The 19,967-nt window shown below is 53.9% G+C and overlaps 7 protein-coding genes across 7 annotated transcripts; 5 read left to right on the forward strand and 2 right to left on the reverse strand.

Annotated features, from left to right (window-relative positions):
- Positions 1–1,243: 1,243 nt before the first annotated feature.
- On the forward strand, positions 1,244–2,341 carry CGGC5_v015652 (uncharacterized protein; the record flags this gene model as incomplete). Its single annotated transcript, XM_032020565.1, has 1 exon — positions 1,244–2,341. The coding sequence occupies one exon, from the start codon at positions 1,244–1,246 to the stop codon at positions 2,339–2,341; it is 1,098 nt and encodes a 365-aa protein (XP_031882425.1).
- Positions 2,342–2,884: 543 nt separating this feature from the next.
- CGGC5_v015653 (uncharacterized protein) lies at positions 2,885–4,156 on the forward strand (the record flags this gene model as incomplete). The annotated part of the gene is made up of 2 exons (XM_032020564.1): positions 2,885–3,413; positions 3,489–4,156. 2 exons carry the CDS (start codon positions 2,885–2,887, stop codon positions 4,154–4,156), a joined length of 1,197 nt encoding a protein of 398 aa, XP_031882424.1.
- Positions 4,157–4,528: 372 nt separating this feature from the next.
- On the reverse strand, positions 4,529–6,275 carry CGGC5_v015654 (putative amino-acid permease; the record flags this gene model as incomplete). The annotated part of the gene is made up of 3 exons (XM_032020563.1): positions 4,529–5,522; positions 5,574–5,913; positions 5,966–6,275. The coding sequence occupies 3 exons, from the start codon at positions 6,273–6,275 to the stop codon at positions 4,529–4,531; spliced, it is 1,644 nt and encodes a 547-aa protein (XP_031882419.1).
- Positions 6,276–7,565: 1,290 nt separating this feature from the next.
- Positions 7,566–9,353, reverse strand: mlo2 (the record flags this gene model as incomplete). The annotated part of the gene is made up of 3 exons (XM_032020562.1): positions 7,566–9,032; positions 9,094–9,148; positions 9,208–9,353. 3 exons carry the CDS (start codon positions 9,351–9,353, stop codon positions 7,566–7,568), a joined length of 1,668 nt encoding a protein of 555 aa, XP_031882418.1.
- A 503-nt stretch (positions 9,354–9,856) lies between these two features.
- mcm2 (DNA replication licensing factor mcm2) lies at positions 9,857–12,608 on the forward strand (the record flags this gene model as incomplete). Its single annotated transcript, XM_032020561.1, has 3 exons — positions 9,857–9,861; positions 9,952–12,298; positions 12,348–12,608. The coding sequence occupies 3 exons, from the start codon at positions 9,857–9,859 to the stop codon at positions 12,606–12,608; spliced, it is 2,613 nt and encodes an 870-aa protein (XP_031882421.1).
- Positions 12,609–14,432: 1,824 nt separating this feature from the next.
- On the forward strand, positions 14,433–17,653 carry CGGC5_v015657 (uncharacterized protein; the record flags this gene model as incomplete). Its single annotated transcript, XM_032020560.1, has 8 exons — positions 14,433–15,147; positions 15,204–15,547; positions 15,598–15,901; positions 15,950–16,174; positions 16,230–16,567; positions 16,619–16,654; positions 16,705–16,932; positions 16,985–17,653. The coding sequence occupies 8 exons, from the start codon at positions 14,433–14,435 to the stop codon at positions 17,651–17,653; spliced, it is 2,859 nt and encodes a 952-aa protein (XP_031882420.1).
- A 1,569-nt stretch (positions 17,654–19,222) lies between these two features.
- On the forward strand, positions 19,223–19,895 carry CGGC5_v015658 (uncharacterized protein; the record flags this gene model as incomplete). Its single annotated transcript, XM_032020558.1, has 3 exons — positions 19,223–19,226; positions 19,319–19,429; positions 19,597–19,895. The coding sequence occupies 3 exons, from the start codon at positions 19,223–19,225 to the stop codon at positions 19,893–19,895; spliced, it is 414 nt and encodes a 137-aa protein (XP_031882459.1).
- Positions 19,896–19,967: the final 72 nt, after the last annotated feature.

A 19,967-nucleotide genomic window follows, 5' to 3' on the forward strand; every position in this document is an offset into this window, starting at 1 on the left:
GACGACAACAGCTCGACTGCCCCGCATCACCCCGCATCCGCAACAGAGCCGGTGACCCTCAAATCGCCCCGGCTCAGAGGGCGGAGACTCCGCAAGCTTATATTTTGGCCTCCAAAAGTTCTGGATCGTAGACGTGTTAGTGACTGTGGTCATGTCCTAGCTACACCCCGGACAACCATCCATGCGGTGACCGGCCGAGTGAGGGTTCGCGCCGGCCAAATTGTCGGGAGGATCATCTGCATCCACATTTGGTTGATGCTCAGAAGGGTTAGAGTGGATGGAAAATCCAGCTGCAGACAGATCTGGCGCCTGTCAATGACTGACCAGCCTGGTCAATTACTAGAGACATTCATATTGACATCACCGAGGGTGCTCGGCTGGGTAGTTGCTGAGACAAGATAGCAGTTCATGACCTTCGATTCACGCTCGCTTTGAGTCCTTCGAGACGAATACCATTGTTAAAAATAGTTTACTGAAACCTTTGGAAGCATCTTGTCTCTATTCCATTCTATTCCATGATTCGAGAAGCCCAATGAAAGTGCCTCCCAAGTCAAAGACTACTTTGACTCCAACATGCTAGTCATCAATGAGAGCGCTGTGGTAGTAGTTGCTCTCTGAACCTATGGTCACTCCTCATTGTAGATTTGGTAGGTCACTCGCAGCCTTAAATGAGGACTTGGACAGCAACACTTGATGATTCTTGTCACAAGGTAACCCACCTTTTGAAGCTATCTAGCTGGAGTTGAGGGCTTCTTAGATCTCCAGACTCACTTGACGCTATGGGGTCTCACTGAGAATCCAGTCACTGCCTTTAGTAGAGAATGTTCCGTGCTGAACCAAGCACCACCCTTCTCGATGTCCATGGATCGTGAAGGCACTCACCCGACGACATAATCAAGTCTTGGTGCCAGTGAGCTTGGACCGGGAAGCGCCCGCAACCTCAAGATGGCACCAGAATATCTTGGACAGCAGGAGCTCCTCCGAAACATAGCTGAAGAATAATCTCTGCGTGCTTCATCTCACCAATCTCTCTGCCTCTTGTTCACAATCTGGCCAAGAAAAGCCACCAGCACACAGCCAGCTTTTGAAACCCCTGAAGTTGAGCCTTGTACTTGTGTCAAAGCCCTTCGTCCCCTTGGAACCCCTTTTTCCCAGAGGTAAGCTACCTTCAAGATGAGAGGTCCCTCTATGCTAATTAAATCCCAGTTGAGCTTCCCAGATGCTCGCAAAAATTTCTGCCAAGATGAGCACCGAAGGCACCGATGGTGGCGATGGAGTCCGTCGGAATCTGTGGCCCGCCGGCGCTCAGATGGCGAAGACGGCGGAAGATGACAACGTAGAGGATATAATTGCTGCAGAGACTCGTCAGCAGTATGTCTCGTCGCCATTCTCGGACAGCGACTCTGCCGCAGACTTCAATTCGCAGAGCAGCACTAATTGCCCCGTCACTGGCCGCCGCATCCTCAAGCCTGTCTCCCGCAAGGGCCGCGCCGGCAAAACCAACAACAATAACCCTGAAGTTTTCCATCGAGGCAGCCACAACAACACCTGGGTCCCTAAGGGATTCGTTCATGAAGACGCCGACGTCTTCGGCACTCCTACCACGCGTGGTGCTTTTGGTGACCAGTCGACTCCCAAGGCTACGCGTACTCAGCCGGGCAGCGAAACCCCTCGGACTTCGAAAGCCCTTCGACTCCACAACCCTGAGATGACTCGATCTGGTTTGGAAGGCGACGAAGGAAGTCCAGGCGCTGGTCTTATTCTCGACTTCGAGCCGAGCCCGAAGCACTATCTTGCTCTCGGCATGAAGAACAAGATGCCCTCAAACCCCGAATGGCGCCAAACCGACACCCCGGTCGTCACTCCGCGCAAGGCAGGAAAGTCCATCGAAGGTGGTTTTGAGATGCGTATTCCCGACCGACCCCAATCAGTCAAGACCGCTCCTCCTGCCATGTCAGCCCCCGGAAATCAGCTGTTCGTTCATGATCCCATGGAAATGGAGGATGATTCGCCTTCCCTCCGCCCTCTCCGTCGCCAAATGGGAAACCTCAAAGTCGCCCAGCGCCCACCCGAGCAGGCTGGGGTTCGCCCTATGGACACTTTCGTCTTTGCACACGGCGCCGAGCTTCCTCAAACGCCTACCAAGAGAGGCCGAGGAGAGTTTGACAGAACTAACTCCCTCTACGGAAGAGATGTTGCTCGTGAGCGGGAGATTCTTTCGCAGTATGCCGTCGCGACTGCCCTGGGAGAGAACCACGACGAGGATGAGGACGAAGATATCGAAATGGGCGAGGAAACGCCCAAGGCGTCAATCCTCAACAGACACCTGCAGAAGAAGTGAATAAGGCGGGCAGAAGCTTGGCTACGGTTAGATTGGAGAGATGGAGTGAAGGAGGGAAGGCTATGAGGACTGGGAATTGGAGAAGCCGAACTCTTGTTATAGTATCATCTCGTTTGTGTTATCGATTCCTTCCCGGTTTTATCTTTGTCCACCACTGTTTCCAGATGCCGTATTATTGTTGGCCGACAGGTGCAGTCGTTGTTGCATCAACCAATTTATGCAAGCTCGAAAGCAGGATTTATGCACAGATGCGGCTGCACATTGGTTTAGCCGCTCCTCCCTAAGCGCCCGCACGGATACAGCGATATCACATCCAAAAAGCGTGTCCTGCAGCAACACACCCCCTTCGCCCTCCACACCTCCAAACCCAAAACGGCACGGATCTCTACGCAGTAGAGTAATTAAGGTACCTTCCACGAACGAGCGCTTCACCCACCTCAGACAAGCTCCACCTCCAAAGGCCAGTCCATCGCTTCTTGTCCCCGGCTCACGTCCGGAACACCTCACAGCTGCCTGCCAGTTGCGACCACCAGACTGAAGGCCATGAACTTTCCCGCTCCTCCATCAACCACTGGCGATCTCCCCCTCAACCCGATCTCCAACGCGTCTAGTCCAGCTGCCCAACATTTCAGTCAGCAGCAGTACCAAACCCAGCAGCAACAGCAACATCAGCAACAGCAGCTCCAAATCGCTATCTCGCGCCAGCAACAGCAACAGCAGCCCCAACCACAGTACCACCCGGCGCCGCCAAATCCATCTTACGCCGCACCGAGCCCCCTCACACCCGCCCAGCAAGCCCTCGCCCACGCACAATACCAGCAGCTCGTCCTCATGAACGGAATGAACGGCGGCAACATGCCTGCCGGCATGGGCGGCGTGCCCACCCCGGCAGGTCAGCAGGCCGAGCTGAACTACATCTACGGCATGGTCGAGGAGCTGAGTCGGCAGCTCGCGGAGAACCGTCGCGTGACTGAGGATATTGTCTCTGGTCTCGGCAGGGTACGCAGCCGCGCAAGGACTCAAGGCGTAAACAACGATGATCTGATTCACAATGCCGCCGACGACATCAACGGTACGCACGAACACCCAGGGGCTTGCGCTCCCCAGGCCACGGGCTCCCCAAAGATGCTGACTTGAACGCTCGCAGCTCAAGAACAGAACCTCGATACGCTGATATCTATCCTGTCCGAATCACTCGAAAAGGCCAAGTACAGCCGAGACGCCAATGCCACCCTCCTCGCACAATACGCCACTGTACTCGCCGCGATGCTCAAGCAATTCCACGAATACAAGGCGAAGCACGTCACCGACGTTGCCGCGTGGCACCGATCCTACCGCTCCCAGCTCGCCGAAGCACGCGCTGAAAACAGCAGGTTGCGGGAGCAGATCTGGGAGATGCAAGAGCGCGCCGGCAAGGCCAACGAGCTGCTGCGCACGTTCCGCCGCAAGTACGATGAGGACGAGACTAGGTGGGATCGGCGCGTTGAGGATGTTGCCGCGCGCCAGGAGCTGCGATTTTGGAAACGGATGGCCATGCCTGAGGTCGGCGATGAGGATCCTTGCTGGAGTGACGACGACGATCTCATTGACTCCGCCGAGAAGGAGCGTCTAAAGGAGTTGGAGCAGAGGGCTGCCCAAGAACAGCTCGCCGGAAGCCAGCAGATGGGTGACGAGCACTCACGACCCCAGTCCCCCGAGTCAAGCATGATTGGCGGTGTACCGATGCAGAGAGATCTGGGTATTCCCATGGGCATGCCAGTGCCCCCGCCGCGGCCCTCGAGTGCGACTTCAAGCACAGGCTCTTCTGGTCAATGAGACTGAGGAGGTTTGGTGAATCTTTTGAAATGCTTTGTCGACACCAGGGCCAATGAATTATTCCAAATAAAAAGTAAACGGCGTTGGGGATTGGGTCTGGGAAGCTGGAACGCTCAAGGGTGAGCGGTCGCATTATACCTCAAGTCACGTTTGTCATGCATTACGATGCACCTGGCGGTCATTGTCACGAATACTATGGAATGAATGAACCGTCTTTGTGATAATTATGCACCAAAGTCTGTTTATACCAGTACTGCTACACAAAACGAAAACTCCGTTTGATTTCCCTGCGGGAACACTTAAGACTGTCAAACTCCGGTACCCCAATCGCGAACAACTAAATGGTCTTCTAAATCCTACTCGCAAACAATGTCACTTCTCGACTACTTGGACACGCGTCGGCTGCTCTAGATCCGCGCCAGACCTATAAGCAGTAAGGCGAAGGCCGTATCGCAAATCTACCTCCTCCAGAGGAATGAGCAATGGCTTCTTGGCCTTCTGGATAAAGCGCTGGTAGAAGCGGTATCCAAAGTAAAGGAATGGAGGAATGACGGTGCCAATGTTGTCGCGGACAATGGCTTGGGCTGAGTATTTGCCGCCGACGGGCATCGCAGCGGTAATGACGTTCGCCAGAAGACCAAGGATGCAAACAAGCAGGCCAACCCAAGCCCCCCAGGTACCGAAAGGTGTTCGCCACAAGAGGGTGGCCTTGTCGTGGCCCTGGGCCGCCCATGCTCTGCGGAAGCGAATGTGGCTGAAGCAAATTGAGGCCCAAGTGTAGTAGTTGCTGGCTCCCGACAGACTAAGCAGCCAGTCGAAGATAGCTTCACCGCCCTCGGCCAGGTTGACGAAGGCGAGCAGGCCGACTAAGAATGTTACCAAGAAGGCATACACCGGCACACCCCACTTGACTTTGGCACCCCATTTGGGGCCCATTCCCTTCTCGCAGAGAGCTTGGAAGGCTCGACTGGCGGCGAATATGCTAGCATTCGCCATTGATATCAATGCAACTACGATGAGAACATTGAAAAAGTCGGGCAGATGCTTGATGTTGGCGAGCTGGGCAGCCAACGTGAACGGGCTGTACTTGGCACCATGGCCGGTGGAGGCTAAACTTGGGTCGTTGGAAGGGACCACGAAACCAAGGAGAAGAAGAGCAACAATATAGAAGAAGAAGATCCTTGCAAACACAATCTTGGTCGCCAGAGGTAAGGCCTTTTGCGGGTTTTTGCACTCGGCTGCCGTCAGTCCAAGAAGTTCGGTACCTCCGTACGACATGCCAGCAGTGCGGAAGACCAAGAAGAATCCAGCCACGCCATTCTTCACGGCACCAGGGTTGACCCAATACTCGGCTCCGGTTCCGTGTCTAGAATTTGTTAACATCCGTTGGCCTGAACTCGTGGAAACTTCTGCTTACCGAGGATCCGTTGGCACCGCGCCGGCAATGATGAAGATAGCTGCAAAGATAAAGACGGCAATAGCGAGTGCCTTACCGATGCCGAAAGCATGCTCGAGTTCGCCAAACCAACGAGATCCGAGAAAAGACGAGCCCGTCAGGGCAAAGAGAATCGGCGTGATCACATAGGCTGGTTGCAAGTCTGGAACCCAGTACTTGATCTGAGCCGCGATCGTAGTGAGCTCAAAAGGGAAAACAATGAGCCAGTTGAAGACGAAGTTCCACCCCATGGCAAAGCCCCACGGCTCTGATATCATGCGCCTTGAGTAGTCGTAGAATGCGCCAGCTACAGGATAGGAAGCTGTGGCTTCTCGTCAGTATAGAGGATGGAGAATGGGAAGCGTTCAACTCACCTGCAAGCTCGCCGAGACAGCCCATTGTACAGCCAACGCCGAGGCCGACAAGAGCAAAATTGAGAACCAAGTTCAGAGGACCGCCAGAGCTTAGAGCAGCACCGGAACCCACGAATAGACCAGCTCCAATTGAGCCGCCAAGAGCTATGAAGACCATCTGCCGAATGGTGATGTTTCGTTCCAACTTCTCGCCCTCCGCGGTAATGGGCGCATTGGTGGCATCTCCGCTTGGCGTACGAGTGGCGTGGGTGACATTATCGAAGTTGCTGGCCGTCTTTTTCAAGGGCGATACTGGGTCATTGAAGGACATGGCTCTTCTGATGATATGGTGGATGAGACGAGCGATGGGAGGAAACCCGGCGACTCGGTGGGATAAAACAATGACGTTTTGTTGTGAGGTTCAAGAATGATCGTTGGGCCCAGAACGGAGATATGAACGATCGAAAACGTGAAAGAGAGATAAAGGGAACAGAGGTTCAACGAGGACGTCGGCCGAGTTTATAAACACGACCTGAATGCTACAAACATCGTGGCTTTTGAGGGGAACATCTGGGGGAACTGCGGGCATCCCGATAGAGGAAGGTGCGCGTGATCATTCATCGCGTCGTAGATTACCTTGCCCAACGAATCACAGATAAGGCAACACTTGTCGAGGACTCACGCGGGCCACATAAGGTTCCGGCAAGGCAGGTCAGGCCTCAAAGAACCTCTTCCCAGTATTGGTCAAGATAGGCGGACGGCTTATCTAGACAATATATGGAAGGAGCGAGACCGTGATGGCCACTACCAGTCACAGCTTCGTCAACCATGTTGTGGCCACTTGATGTTATTGACCGATATGCAGCCAGAGACGCAAGCCTATCCCACGCTTGCTGCCTTTATATTTCTTGTGCCCTGAGATAAAGGACAAATACTCATCTGCCTCTTATTATAATACATAAGTCATGATGAACGTCATATCATCCTGTCGCAGCTTCCATTCGGTATCTTGGGGCGCATGGCTTGCCAAGGTTTATAGGCTTGAGCTTGGGGGCTTTGCGATAACAAGAGTGTCTTGTGATCAGCATTTGCTCATTTGGGTTGTGCGTTCATGGTCCTTCAAATACCTGGATGAGTTTGACTGAACTCAATTTAAGGTCCTTACTTCTGCTTGCGCGCATGGCGCAGTTGTGGATGAGACGTTCAATGTACTCAATGGATAGATACCTTCTGGTCAACACGTCATTGTTCGTATGATAGCCAGCATGGCCTGATGAGACATTGTTGCCCGAGAAAGACAGGTGTCGATAGCTGAGTGATTTGGTGATCAATGTGGTCAAGGAGTGCCGCGAGCATCAAGACGTTCAAGGTTCACAGAGTCCCACGACTGGTGATGCGGCGCGCTTGGTCATCTGAGTACATCTCCAGTTCATTGTCTTGTGTACCAGGAGCCGGAAGGATCCCAAGCCTCAACTAAAGCCCGCGCCAGAGCTACCGTCAAATTAATGTGCGTCATGCCTCGCAGTAACTCCTCGTTCAGATAAATGCCCCCCTGAATTCCACATTATACAAGCCTGGGCTCAAGACTATGCAATAGTGTTGTTACCAGGAAGTTGTCGGTTCAGTAACCGCTTTGCTCACGCCGGTGGCCATCATCATCATCCTTCGATCCATTGGCGGCCTCCCCTGCGTCTTTGATGGCCTGCTCATCGCCCCTGAGTTTAGCGAAGTAGGACTTGATGTCTTCCGCGCCGATGGCCTGACCGCTCTCAGCAAACTTCTGGAAGAACGGCTTAAGTTGATCCTTGAGGTGGTTGTAGGCCATGACGCCCTCAATGGCCCGAACCCGATCTACATTACGCAGAGCGCTCTCGCCACGCTCGAGAAGACTTCCACTGCCATTGGTAGAACCGCCGTGATCTGAATTGCCACCATCGGAAAGGGGTGGCTCGTACGTCTCTTCCTCTTCAAGAAGCTGAGGATGCGGGTCCAGCTTGGGGTAGCACGACGAACACTTGCAGAGATGGTCACGGAAATCCTCCTTCAGGAAGAGTGAGAACTCCTCTGCAGGTGGCGAGGGCAACGCTTCCCACTTGCAAGCAGTGGTTGTTTTGCTGGCCTCTTCCTTAACTTCAGGCTTAACATTGTCGGGCTGGCCGTCTGTGTCCTCAGGGTCGCTCTTCAGTCGCTTAGCATCAGATTCGGAGCCGTCATCATCAGCCTTGCGTTTCTTGGATGCCTCTTGCGTTACCGCATCTGGAGCCTTGTCGTCATGAACTTTGTCGTCTTCAACCTTCTCCTCTTGAACCTTCTCTTGAGCCTTCTGGCGCGAGAAGACGGCAGGCAGGAAGCCCTTGGCCCCAGCGTACTTCTTGATCCATGGGTTGGCGTTGACGCATTTGTAGCAGAGGAAAGCTTCGAAATCATCCTCTCCAGGGAAACCGGGCGGCATCGGCACATCGTCGTCGTCGTCTTCCTCTTCTTCCTCCCCAGTACCAGGTGCTGCTGCTGCCTGTGTCGCTGGCTGAGGCTCCGCGTCTTCGGAGATTGTGGGCAATGCTGGCTTCTCACGATCGCCTCCGTCGATTTTGGTCTTTGTGTCTTTCTTCATGCCCTCAAACCATTCGGGTCCCATACCGACTAGACATCCGGGATGGTACCAGTCTTCACCACAGCCACCAGTCTCAGCCGTGCCCAGGCCTAGGCACTGAAACATGGTGCCTTTCTGCTGAAAGGGATCGTAGTCGCACTCGCATGCACAGAATCTGTTCCTAAAGTTCTGGTTGTACTTGTTGTTTGAGGCCGGCTCTTCAGAGTGCACTCCACCTTTGGTATTTGTCGTAGGGTTGACTCGCAGGCTACACGGGCTGGTCGCAGGGTATCGCGTCGTACCGCAATCGCAAGTGAAGTCCCTCTTTGTGAAGATTTCAACGAGAGTATGTTCGCCGTGGCATTGGACAGAGCAGGCGTAACAGACGCCAGCAGGATTATAGGGATCTTTCGGGTTGGCCGGAGGAGGATTGCAAGTAAGGCAGGCGAAAACGCTCTGTCGAAGCGAGCCCAAAATCTTGGTGCAGTTCTCGATGCTCTGTAGGCAAATATAGTTAGGCATGCTGCTTCCCAGCTACGGGTTGAGTGACGTGACATACGTATGGGAGCGCTTCGCGCGCATCAGCCTCCAGCTGCATTTGGTCTCGGATGAACCTATGAATTATGATCAGTTTTCAATGTTTTGATACGCGGGTTAGATGGTAGGAACGCACTCAGCAGCGGTCTGGGAGTCGCTAGACTTTTGCGAAGAGAAGCTCTCACTGCGCGCAGCCTTGGGCGCATGTGCAGGCGCATCAGCGACGGCCGCAGCATCGCTGGATGATGCTGCGGTTGGCGGCTGGGGCGGATCCATTGACATTTCGGCCAATTTGAAACCGAATCAAGTGTAATGAATCAAACTGACGGATGGTGGGCAGACTTTTCCCTTCGGATTGAAGATGGGAGATATAGTTCGGAGTGTGGTGTTGTCAAGACGAAAGTAAGGCAAGTCGCGTTGGTCTGAGGTAACCTGTAACTGTAAGATAGGCACTATGTACGTCAGATACGTACCCCGGGACCTGAGCTCAGCTTCTGGTGTCCGCTGCGACAAGCCCTTGCAGCTGCCCACACTGTCAACCCATTTACGCGTCGTCCAAATGAGGAAAGGTGCCACTTTACGCGCTCGCCCCTGATCGCGTTTCTTCCAGGGGCGCGACTGGGTCCAAACTAATTTCGCACTCCAAGTGCTCCTGCCCCCTCTTCCCCATCTCTGCAATCCCCCCTCTCCTTCACCGTTGTCCAGTTTGCTCTTGTCGCAACGCTTTTTTGCGCATTTTACAGCGAAGAACAGCATATTCGAATGCGTTCTGTGACATCGCAAATATGAGGTGAGCTTTTTATGACACCGTTGCCTCCCCGGGAGTGGTTGCTCCACTGTTGCCATGGGGAAGAAGAAAATCATGGCTCACAACATCCAGTTCCCCCCTCCGAAGCAACTACAGCTCCGCCAACAGAGGAGTCCCAGAGCGGGCGAGTCGCAAGCGTGGTCGTGGAAATGGTGACGATGGCACGTCCTCAATCGCAGCGCCCTCCAGCCCCTTGGCCTCATCTCCTCCTGCCCCCTTCGTTGCTCATGGCGGTGACGATGACGAGGACATCGAGGACGACCCCGAGATCCTCGATGACCTCGACGACATGGACGAGATGGCCGAAGACGACGTAGACCTGTTCCGCGAGGGTTTCGAGCGCGATTACAGGGCCAAAGAAGACGATCGTTACGAGGGTCTCGACATCGACGACGACGGCGACTTTGATGACATGGATTTGGGTGCAAGGAGACGACTCGAATCTCAGCTCAACCGCAGAGACAGAGAAGTTGCCCGCCGCCAACGCATCCCCGCCGCGTTCCTTCCCGGTGAAGACGATGAAGGTGACATTGATCTCTCGGCCCAGCCCCGCCGTCGCCGTCACCACTACGACGAAGACCCTGATGAGGATATGGACGCCGACATTCTGGAGGAGGAGCTTTCTCTCGAGGCTTTGCAAGATGCGAAGGCTGCTAGTCTGACCGAATGGGTTTCACAACCGAACGTCCAAAGGACCATCAAGAGAGAATTCAAGGCTTTCTTGACGGAATATACCGACGAACACGGCTCTTCGGTCTACGGAAACCGCATTCGCACCCTCGGTGAGGTCAACGCCGAGTCTCTTGAGGTCTCTTACGACCATCTCTCCTCCTCTCAAGCACTTCTCGCCTACTACTTGGCCAATGCTCCGGCAGAAGTCCTGAAGCTCTTCGACGAGGTCGCCATGGATGTCGTTCTTCTGCATTACCCCGACTACGAGCGCATCCACTCCGAAATTCATGTGCGCATCTTCGACCTGCCTGTTCACTACACTCTGAGACAGCTCCGTCAATCGCACTTGAACTGCCTGGTGAGGGTCAGCGGTGTTGTCACCAAGCGAACTGGTGTCTTCCCCCAGCTCAAGTATGTCAAGTTCGATTGCACCAAGTGCGGTATTACTCTTGGGCCATTCCAGCAGGAGTCGAATGTTGAGGTCAAGATCTCCTACTGCCAATCTTGCCAATCCCGCGGTCCTTTCACGCTCAACTCGGAGAAGACGGTCTACCGCAACTACCAGAAGCTCACTCTCCAAGAGTCTCCTGGGACCGTTCCAGCTGGCCGTCTGCCTCGTCATAGAGAGGTCATCCTACTGTGGGATCTCATTGACAAGGCCAAGCCTGGCGAGGAGATTGAGGTCACCGGAATTTACCAAAACAACTACGATGCCCAGCTGAACAACCGCAACGGATTCCCTGTTTTTGCCACCATTTTGGAAGCAAATAACGTCGTCAAATCTCACGATCAGCTGGCTGGGTTCCGCATGACGGAAGAAGACGAACAGGAAATTCGCAAGCTTTCTCGCGACCCCGCTATCATCGATAAGATCATCAACTCTATCGCCCCTAGCATCTACGGTCACACGGATATCAAGACAGCGGTAGCCTTGTCCCTGTTTGGCGGTGTTGCTAAGGTTGGAAAGGGTGCCCATCAAGTCCGTGGCGACATCAACGTTCTGCTTCTTGGTGACCCTGGTACCGCAAAGTCCCAGGTTCTCAAGTATGTTGAGAAGACGGCACATCGCGCAGTTTTCGCGACTGGCCAAGGAGCCAGTGCCGTCGGTCTGACAGCCAGTGTTCGTCGGGATCCCATCACTTCAGAGTGGACTCTCGAGGGCGGTGCTCTTGTATTGGCAGACAAGGGCACCTGCTTGATTGATGAGTTTGACAAGATGAACGACCAAGACCGTACGTCAATCCATGAGGCCATGGAGCAACAGACCATCTCCATCTCAAAGGCCGGTATTGTCACAACTCTGCAAGCTCGATGTGGCATCATTGCCGCAGCTAACCCCATTGGTGGGCGATACAACTCAACTATCCCTTTCTCGGCCAACGTCGAGCTCACTGAGCCAATTCTTTCTCGTTTTGACATTCTGTGTGTGGTTCGGGACACTGTGGAGCCTGCGGAGGACGAACGTCTCGCTCGTTTCATTGTCGGATCTCACAGCCGCAGCCACCCTGCATCCTCGCAGCCCGCTGCGGACTCGATGGATGTTGAGCAGGAATCCGAGAAGCAGGACACGCAAGCTGAGACGCAGAAGAAGGAAGGCGAAATCCCTCAGGAACTTCTCCGCAAGTACATCTTGTACGCACGCGAGCGTGTCAGTCCCAAGTTGTACCACATGGACGAGGACAAGGTCGCACGTTTGTTTGCCGACATGAGAAGAGAGTCTCTTGCTACTGGCGCGTACCCAATTACAGTAAGTATCCCATGATGGGCGACCAGAATCTCTGCTAATTGTTGATCAGGTGCGCCATCTCGAAGCCATCATCCGCATCAGCGAAGCTTTTTGCAGGATGAGACTGTCAGAGTACTGCTCAGCGCAGGACATTGACAGGGCAATCGCCGTGACGGTGGATAGTTTTGTTGGCAGTCAAAAGATTAGCTGCAAGAAGGCCCTGGCTCGGGCTTTCGCCAAGTACACCTTGGCAAGACCTGGTGGAAACTCGCAAAAGAAGTCGGGAATTGCCAGCCAAGGATCAAGGAGAGCAGGCACAGTACGAGCATAAGAACGAGGAGGCGAACTATTTTGGGGTTATGATTCTTTGTTTATGATGCGATGGGCGGAACTTTTCAGATGCCCAGCAAATCAGGCTGGCGGCGACTGGCGAAGAGGCGAAGAGCACATGCCTGGGGCGGGCAAGGTTTGATAGATGACATTAGGTAATGTGAAAATGGCTGATTTTCTTGTCACAATTGCTTGCGCCAGGGGCTGGCCAAAGGAAGCGCATGATGATGGACAAACGTTGGACGAAATCCGATGACAGCGGCAGTCCGAGTCTGATGACAGGATCGGACGAACAGCCTCGAAACGGAGGGTTCTATGCGGAAGCTAAGGTAAGCTTAACGTGGGGATGATGATGAGGATTGATTAGTCCCGCATGGAAGGCTAGCACGGACAAATTTAGAAACGTTTAAAGAGCTGCCTGCGCTGCGGGTGACTTGATGTGTCGATTTCGTTGACCAGCTACATACACAGCCTCGATTCGCCTAGCAGTTCCTTTCTTTGCGAGAGTTGGCTGCATGACCTCCCAACACGCATACAGCAACTGCCAGACATGTCGCGGTGAGCGGGCATGCAGCCCAGGGCACGTTTGAATTGATCAGAACCAAGGCTCGCGTACATGAAGCGTACCCCGGTCAAGTTCAGGTGCCAGAATCTCGGGTCTTGCTTGGTAGTATTGTGCGTTTTGTTGCTCCAAGACGCACATGGCTCGGTGGCTGTGTGCTTTAGCAACCAACAGTAATGGAAACCCGTCTTCAGATACCACTCCACTGCCTCCTCTCCCTGCGTCGTCGCTGACAAGGATCAATGATTGCTTCAGGAAACCAACCCCTTCTCGCTCTCAGCTACGCCGCTCGCAGCGCCCTGTTGCTAGATCCCTACTTTGCACCAACATCAGCACCAGCACCAGCACCACAGCACCGATCTCTAAGATTCTAGGCACGAGGCCAGGATCCCCATCAATCCCACGCAGATTAAGTCACTTTGAAGGGTTGCTCATCTGCAGGTTTCTAGGCAGGATGAGGAAGTGATCCCCAACATGATGGGTGGGGGGCCAGCCGCATGCGACGAAAGAAGTCTTCCGTCGCCGATGGGCAGCCGAGCCCGCAGCTGCGGCGTTGACGCCGGCGACTAGATCAGTTTGACCAGTTCTCCGCCCCGAAGGATCAACTCTGAAGAACCTCCGTCGTGCCCCTGCTAGCCGATGCTCTTGTCATGGCTGTTTCTCGCTTCCTCTTATACCACTCCCCTTCTTTCTACAACCTTGGTCCCACGAACCCTCTATCATGGCAGCATGTCCTCCCAGCCGTTTCACTCCTCGTGCCAAGTTTTCTCCCTAATACTCTGATTGTCTTTCTTCCCTGGGGCGAAACTGTGCCTTGTTTCCGAACCCGTAAACCGCAAAGGGCCAACCAGACGACGACAAACAGACGAAAACCTGGTTGAATCTCAGACGTATGCGCCCTCCCGAGTATCATATAGAGCTACTGCTTTGTCCCTTCCCGTCGCATCTGTACCACCGGCGCCGAGATCACGCAACGCGAGACACTCACTACGGCTTCATCGCAGACTAGTGTCCGCGCGCTCCCCGACGATCGTCACCCCTTACCTCCACGAACATTCCAACCCGTCCGTTTGGCGCCACCTGTGTCCCCTCGTTTGCCAGCTCGCAAGCACAACAGCCCAGGAGTTCATCCCTCGCCAAAAGGTCCAAGCAGGATTCTGACATCCGGCCGGCCCTGCAGCTATCCTTTTACGCCTAAAGTAATGTCTTGTTAGATAATCAGTTTGGCCCAGCACACAAACCGGAGTTTCATTCAAGCCCACCATGGCCGAAAGTGATCACAGGCGCATCCCTTACTCCCTGCACCTAGTCCCTGAGGTCGAGCAAAGCCATCTTTTCAACTCACAAACAAGTCGCGACGACAGACCCTCGCCACCTGGAGGTCTCCTTTCGTCTCCCATCTTCCGCCGAGATGGCTATCGGCCAATGCCCTCTGGCTCCATTGACCTTTCACCTTTAGATGGTGTTACTGAAAACCAGCACGTGGCTCGACCCGACACCTCCTACAGTCAAGAAAGCGACACTCTCGGTATTTCAGTACAGGGGATCGCAAAACGTGTGTCTTTTACACGCGTCCCCGTTGGCTCTAAAAGCAGCTCACCCGCTACGCCTCGTTTCAACAACGGATTTCCCGGCTCGCCAGAGTCTGGACCTGCTTCACTTGCTCAGAACCCAGATCAGGACCTCGTCTCGCCTCTGGAGGAAACGCCAGTCACGTCGCCAAACTCTTTGAGAACAGCTACACGCATGGGAAAGTTGACGATGCCTTGGGACGATCCGCCGAGAGATGACGGTTCGTGGGATCCCTCATCTCGGGACGAAATTGATTTAGGGCGGGTAAACCCCAGCAAAGACGGTCATCGACAAGATGCGACATCGGTGGGATCAGACAGGGGCAACAGCGCGCAAATGCGCAACGACCACGACGCAGAAAATAACGATTCTCACGACGACGATGAGACCTTTTACAAGAGATACAGTAAGGCTAATATGGGCTCCTAACTCAACTTTCACAGCCACTAACACGATACGCAGGCCATGTGCCACATTATTGCGACTCACGGAAGGACGTTCACAGAAGAAGAGCGAATTGGCTCTCCATCTCGATTATAGCGCTTTCAATTTACTCAACAGGCCTCAGCTGTCTATGGTTTGTCGTTGCCGTGGTGCAACCACGATGGGGACCGACAATCTCATCGAGCGGCGGCATCGCCCCTTCGACGGCCACCATGGTCTGCGCAATGTTCGCGAAGACGATTGAAATATCTTTCGTGACGGTCTTCGTGGCCTTCATTGGTCAGGTTTTGACACGTCGGTCATTCGTCAAGTCGTCCAAGGGGATGACCTTGGCCGAGATGACGATGAGAAACTGGGTCATTGTGAGTACCTCAGCCATATGTATTCTCCTGCCACATCTAACGTGACGTAGCAACCTGGGTTCATGTTGACGCATTGGGAAACCCTTCCCTACGCCGCAGTCACATTCCTCGGAGCAATCTCCCTTATCGCGACCATCGCGTCGACGTTCTACACCACCGCTTCTGACGTCATGGTTTCACCCAAGCTGAAATACGGCGGCTGGGAGAGCAAGGCGTTGAATGGTTATGTTCTGTCTTCTTACGCAAACACTTTTGCTACGCAGGATAGCTGCCCGACACCCCTGCGCAAGGAAGATCCAAATGGACCGGAGTTTGCTGCCAGATCGTGCTTGGACATTCAGTATGCCGGGCAATGTGAGCTTGTCCCTTCCGGAGGAAGACTCGATGCTAACCCACAGGCAGCCTATCGGAACTTGGTATCTTTCTTGACAGTGTGGGACGAAATTAACCATAATGGTACGGGCGCCTCTTTGGACATGTCTCACCGGCCTGTGGGAACCACGCTGTTGTACGACAATACGACCTTGACTACAACCTGGGTCAAAACGGAATACAGCAATGTAACTCGCCAGTACGAGGAGAAGGGGAGGATCATTCACAATGTAACCCTTGCAATGCCCCATCCCGGTAAGTACTGCAAAAGTCTGAGGTATTCAAGGCTTTGCTAAGAAAACTCGTTCAGGTGTGTATGATGCCGCAACAAACCCCGTGAATAAGATCCTCCAACCGAACGATCTTTCAGGTGTTGGAGAGTATGCTATTAGAGCGAGCGTTGTCTCCCCTGTCATCAATGTGATGTGCGTCAATATGAACGAGGAGGAACTGGCACCTCTCATCTATACGAAGTGGGAGAATAGCCAAACAAATGCAACCGGGGTTGGCAACCAGACTACCGGTTGGGCTGGTTGGGAGGGAGAGGTGCCTCATCCCGAGGAAGATGAGTGGCTCAACCGAACAAGAGTCGATGACATTTTCCGCTGGGGGCCAACATACGAGCGTCGGCCGCCCGTGTTCCAGCTTGTACGTGTCTATGCTGTTGATCCGAAAGTTTAATGCTGACAGGTCGAACAGTATCCTGCAGATTTCAACATGATTACCAACACTACAGTATGGATGAGCTGCCAATGGGAGTAAGAGCGTTTGCTGACTTGCACTAGGTGTATCAAGGAGATGCCATTTACCTCCTGGCCAAATCGGCTTCCATCACTAATTACACGCTTTGTGAGATGCGTTCCTGGGTCACGCCCAACTGCTCGACTCATTTCAACATCTCTGGCACCGCTGGTTCACATATGCAGGCTCACTGCGAAGATCCCGATGACCCAGACAGATACGACCGTTCCGTGCCTGAGGTCACACCTGAAAAGCCTGATGGCGATTGGAAGGTATGTAATGCTCAACATGGCGGTTCTCTGGGTTGATTACTCACTTTACCAGAATATCGCAGATCAATGGCGACTCTCGATGGATATCAACGGCGGAACGGTGAACAATAACGCCTCCAACGCCCGGACACTCACGCAATTCATTCTAGAACAGGGCAAGCTCAACCCGCTGCTTCCCTCCATGGCCGAAGCGCTCGCCGTCTTCGCCTCGTCAACCTTGGTCATCGGCAGTATAGGGACGCCCTTCATCCATTACTGGGACTATGAAACGATGCAGCTGGGAGAACCAGGTGCTCTCGCTACGTTTAACGCCACGATCCGCACACAGGAGTACACCTCATCGCACGAGTACGAATGGCAGAACGTCTTCTACCTGGCTCTGGTCCTTGTTTTGCTCATCAACATCTTCTGTCTGGGCTACTTTCTCTCACGCTCGGGTCTGGTCACCGACTACACAGAACCACAGAATCTCTTCGCGCTGGCTGTCAACTCGCCGCCGAGCGAGCAGCTCAAGGGCAGCTGCGGCGGCGGTCCCATCAAGGCCGACTTCGTGGTACCCTGGAAAGTGGCTTACGCCAAAGGCCCAAACCACTACTTCTTCGAGGAAGCCAACGGGCAGACTCGGCGTAAGAAGCAAGACGCCTCGGCCGACATGGAGTACCAGCGCGCTAGGGAGCGGAGCAGTTACAAGAGGCTCAGCACAAGCCGCACGTGGTTTTGATGGCTATCTGCCCTTTTCGCATAGAAGGCTAGGAGAGATATGGTGTTTTGATAAGACATAGACAGCGCGGCTCGGACGTTGGTATTGTTGTTTGGAGTTTCAAAAGATACCAGTTGGTTCACGCAGTGCGGCAGCACCCACACCACCAGCATTGCTTGAAGGGGAAGATGATATGTGCTCATAGTCTCAGTAATTCAACCGTCGCCTCCTTTTCTTGGCGTTTGTTATTTATTCTTGGGACGTCGACCGTTGGCCGGGCCTGTGCAGTCGAGGTTTTGCATGAAGACAACGAGGGCGGCATGAATCGCCGCTCTCCAACAAGGTGATACCTAGGACAAAAGCTGTTCGACGAGTGAGGCAGTGCAATCTCCAACTCGATCATTCACCCAACCTGGCCGGCCATGTGGCCAACTGGCTCGAAAGCCGCATCCACCCACCCACCCTTCCGCCCCGTTCCCGAGATGTGCTGGCCTCGATACATACCGTGGTGTATTAGTAGGTCAACTGCCATGTCTCCAGATGACCCCCCCTTTTTGGTAGGCTTAGATCATCATCGTCAACCTCGCGCCTAGCCCGTCAAAGTACTTACACACTACTGCTGCTGCGCTGCATACCTCTGCATTTTTGTCTCACTCTAGGCTTGCATTGGCGTAGTGCAGCGCCTGGGGAACAAGCCACAGCATCCCGCAATTCATCTCCCCGCCAAGCTAACTGGATCCTTGGGGTCAAACTCAAAATTGCGGGAAGCACATACTGCGACTCGACTTCCCAAGAACAAGTCACTCAACACGGCCGACCCATCCCCCCTTCACGCTTTCAGCAACAACCTTTTGCAGTCTCGTCCGCACTGAGGTCACTTCTTGCCAAAACTTCTTCTTTTTTTGATTTCTTGGCATCAAGCCTCGCTCCCGCCTCATCGCCCAGCTACGTCTATTCTACCCACCTTACCGACACAGAGCGAGGTACATTACCCAAGACGACTGACGAGACGAGAGGGTGGCTCTGACTGTCGATCACCCTCATCTGGTTCTTGTTGCACCGCTCGCCCTTCACTTCCAACACTTCAGCTCCAACATCTCCACACTCGAATCTGTCAACAATTGTGCCTTGCGTGTCTTGGCACTTCGCATCGGCGGTCGGCATTGGCATTGGCATCCAATCTCGCTACCCTCCAATCAATAGGCCCCCCAAATCGCCAGCCCAGCTTGATCACGGGAGGCCGGAGACGGGGTTTGTTCGATTTTTGTCACCTGCTCTGTCATACAAACACCCGCGCAAGCCGCATTCCATTGCTGGCTCCCTTCCGTCAAACGGCAGAGAGAGAAAGAGGGGAAAACACACGCATCGCTTCTCGGCAAATCCTCCCTTCGACCACATAATTAAGGAATGCAAAGAATATCGGCTATCAAATCACCACATGCGCCCACTCTCGGCTGGCCCTCGAATTTGAGAACACCCCACAGGTGATTTGCCCAGTACGAGCACGAACGGTCCAAGTTACTACGGAAACCCGCCATAGACGTACAGACTCACGTCGAGGTGTGTCACGACAAACACTTCACATTCACAATGCGTACGTTCATACTCATCCTCACCAACACTGCTCTTCCTTCCCGACAAGACATCCCCAGGGATCCCGACACTTGTTCTGACTGACTCCTCCAGCTTATTACGCAAGGACCAAGGGCCGGACTCAAGAGATCCCACCCGACGGCAGCCGGTCACCCCTCCCGGTCCCCGGCGCCCGGTCACCGCTTCCGCCTCGGACACCCGTTAGTAAGTCAGCTCTACCTCATCTACCTAGCTTACCCACTCAACGCCCCCATCTCGGACCCGGTCATCCACTCTTCTCCACCCTCTCCACGTTCTCCGTGCCATCTCATTCTCATCTTTTCATCCGGTTGCCCTTCATCACAGATGGATTTAACTAACCCACTGCTCAGATGGCCGCCTTTCATCGTGCTCACTTCCAGACCTCAGCGCCGACGTCCGCGCTGCCCTCTCAGCTCCAAAGCACGATGACGTTACGTATCAGCACAGCTTCTGGACCCGCTGCCGTTGCTGCCGGACTGGCCGGAGTCCTCTCGCTCTGATTCGAAGGATCATCATCGTGCCTCTCGCGGACCTGCTCGTGCTAGCTGAAGACGTAGCAGAGTCCGTGCCACCGGTGGTACCTGCACTAGTGGCCTGCATCTTCTTGCTTGCCATATTACCGCTAATGATCGCGTGGGATGTGGTTTGATGGAGGCACCACATCGGAGTGTCGGTACTGATCCAGTGGTATGTAATACGAGCATCATGGATGGAGATGATG

This window comes from Colletotrichum fructicola (assembly GCF_000319635.2).
Source record: "Colletotrichum fructicola Nara gc5 chromosome Unknown KSG_Nara_v1_contig10, whole genome shotgun sequence".
Taxonomy (NCBI): domain Eukaryota; kingdom Fungi; phylum Ascomycota; class Sordariomycetes; order Glomerellales; family Glomerellaceae; genus Colletotrichum; species Colletotrichum fructicola.